Source organism: Apodemus sylvaticus, chromosome 1, assembly GCF_947179515.1.
Source record: "Apodemus sylvaticus chromosome 1, mApoSyl1.1, whole genome shotgun sequence".
In the NCBI taxonomy this organism is placed as follows: Eukaryota; Metazoa; Chordata; class Mammalia; order Rodentia; family Muridae; genus Apodemus; species Apodemus sylvaticus.
The window spans coordinates 99417258-99419142 of record NC_067472.1 but is presented as its reverse complement, the minus strand read 5'-3'; the positions used below and the strand labels follow the sequence as shown (position 1 = coordinate 99419142).

General features: G+C 41.1%; 1 protein-coding gene across 1 annotated transcript; it reads left to right on the top strand.

Moving 5' to 3' along the window:
- Positions 1 to 466: 466 nt before the first annotated feature.
- Positions 467 to 1420, top strand: LOC127680087 (olfactory receptor 10A5-like). The gene has a single exon (XM_052175667.1). It carries the CDS (start codon positions 467 to 469, stop codon positions 1418 to 1420), a length of 954 nt encoding a protein of 317 aa, XP_052031627.1.
- The last annotated feature ends 465 nt before the right edge of the window (positions 1421 to 1885 follow it).

The window sequence follows — 1885 nt, the reverse complement described above, 5'->3', positions numbered from 1 at the left end:
ATGGTGTTCTTAGATGCTAGCCCATCACTCACCTCCCAAAGCCAAGACTCAAAACAAATAAAAAAAAATCATTAGTTGTCCTAGCTACTGTTATTATTTTATTTCTAGAGCATTGATAAATTCCTATTGGTATAATTTTGTAAATTTCTAATATTGGATATATTTCTCAAACATTTGGGTGCATTCAGGACCATCATGTCTCAAAAAATATATCCTTCAATGCCATTTCTACAAACTCAGGGACCTGACTTTGCTTGGCCTTTCTAGATGTTCATGTACAAACTGAGAAAAATAAACTTTAGAAGTTCACTCAAGCATGTCTAACTAGGAGTTGGCCCTCTTCTTCCAATGGATCCCAGCTTTGGTTCTTTCCCTGAAATCAGTAATCTGGAGGGAGAGAATCCAGAATCTGATTTCTTACTCAAGAATCTGTCTTTATGACCACAGGAGATTTGGGGGTGTACCTATGGCTGCAGGAAACCAGACAAGAATAACTGAATTTATCCTCATGAGCTTCTCTTCCCTGCCTTCTGAAATACAGGCCATGCTATTCCTGGCCTTTCTAGCCATCTACTTAGTCACTCTTCTGGGAAACAGCCTCATCATTCTGGTGACTTTGGCTGACCCCATGCTGCAAAGCCCCATGTATTTCTTTCTCAGAAACTTATCCTTCATGGAGCTTGGATTCAACATGGTCATTGTACCCAAAATGTTGGGGACCCTGATTGCCCAGGACACAAGCATTTCCTTCTTGGGCTGTGCCACTCAGATGTATTTCTTCTTCTTCTTTGGAGTAGCTGAGTGCTTTCTCCTGGCCACCATGGCGTATGACCGCTATGTGGCCATCTGCAGTCCCTTGCATTACCCAGTGATCATGAACCAAGAGACACGTGCCAGACTGGCTGCTGCCTCCTGGTTTCCAGGATTCCCTGTAGCCACTGTGCAGACCACATGGCTCTTCAGCTTTCCATTCTGTGCCAACAACAAGGTGAACCACTTCTTCTGTGACAGCCCCCCTGTGCTGAGGCTGGTCTGTGCAGACACAGCACGGTTTGAAGTCTATGCCATTGTCGGGACCATACTGGTCGTCATGATACCCTGCCTGCTGATCCTGTGTTCCTACACTCTCATTGCAGCTTCCATCCTCAAGATTCCATCAGCTAAAGGGAAGCACAAAGCCTTCTCCACCTGCTCCTCACATCTCATTGTGGTCTCTCTTTTCTATGTGTCTTTAAGCCTCACTTATTTTAGGCCAAAATCAAATACTTCTCCTGAAAGCAAAAAATTGTTATCATTGTCTTACACTGTTGTAACTCCTCTGTTGAACCCCATCATCTATAGCCTGAGAAATAATGAGGTGAAAAATGCCCTCAGCCGGAGCTTCCACAAAACTATGGCCTTAAGAAAATTTATCCTGTAGACACTAAAAGGTAAGGTTGATGTTTTAAATGCAGAGCATATATTTCTGATTCATATATACCTATTGATCTCTATTGTAATGAATTCCAGTTGCTAATATGAGTTTTAGAAATTTCAATAGAAGAAAAAAGAGTCTAATGGAGTTAAGACATATTATTGCAATCTATACAAAAGTTACTTTACTTGCTAATTATATAAACACAGAATTTATATTTAATTTTCATATTAGTTCTATTCACAGTCATGTACATAACTCTTAAATTACCTAGATTTGAGGTGAATATGGAAGAAAAGGAACTCAGAGAACCATAGTGAGATAAATTGTGAATATTGTGGACAGGTGAGGTAGGACAATCCTGAAGAGCGGAGAGGTGGTTAAGATGTGCACAAGGCAAAAGTATTAGGGCTGCCCACAGTGACTTTCTTATCATTCCACATTCTCCATGCTTCCAAACTGCCCATGCTT

Coding starts and splice junctions, on each gene's coding strand:
- LOC127680087 (XM_052175667.1), top strand. CDS start 467: ATGGCTGCAGGAAACCAGACAAGAATAACTGAATTTATCCTCATGAGC.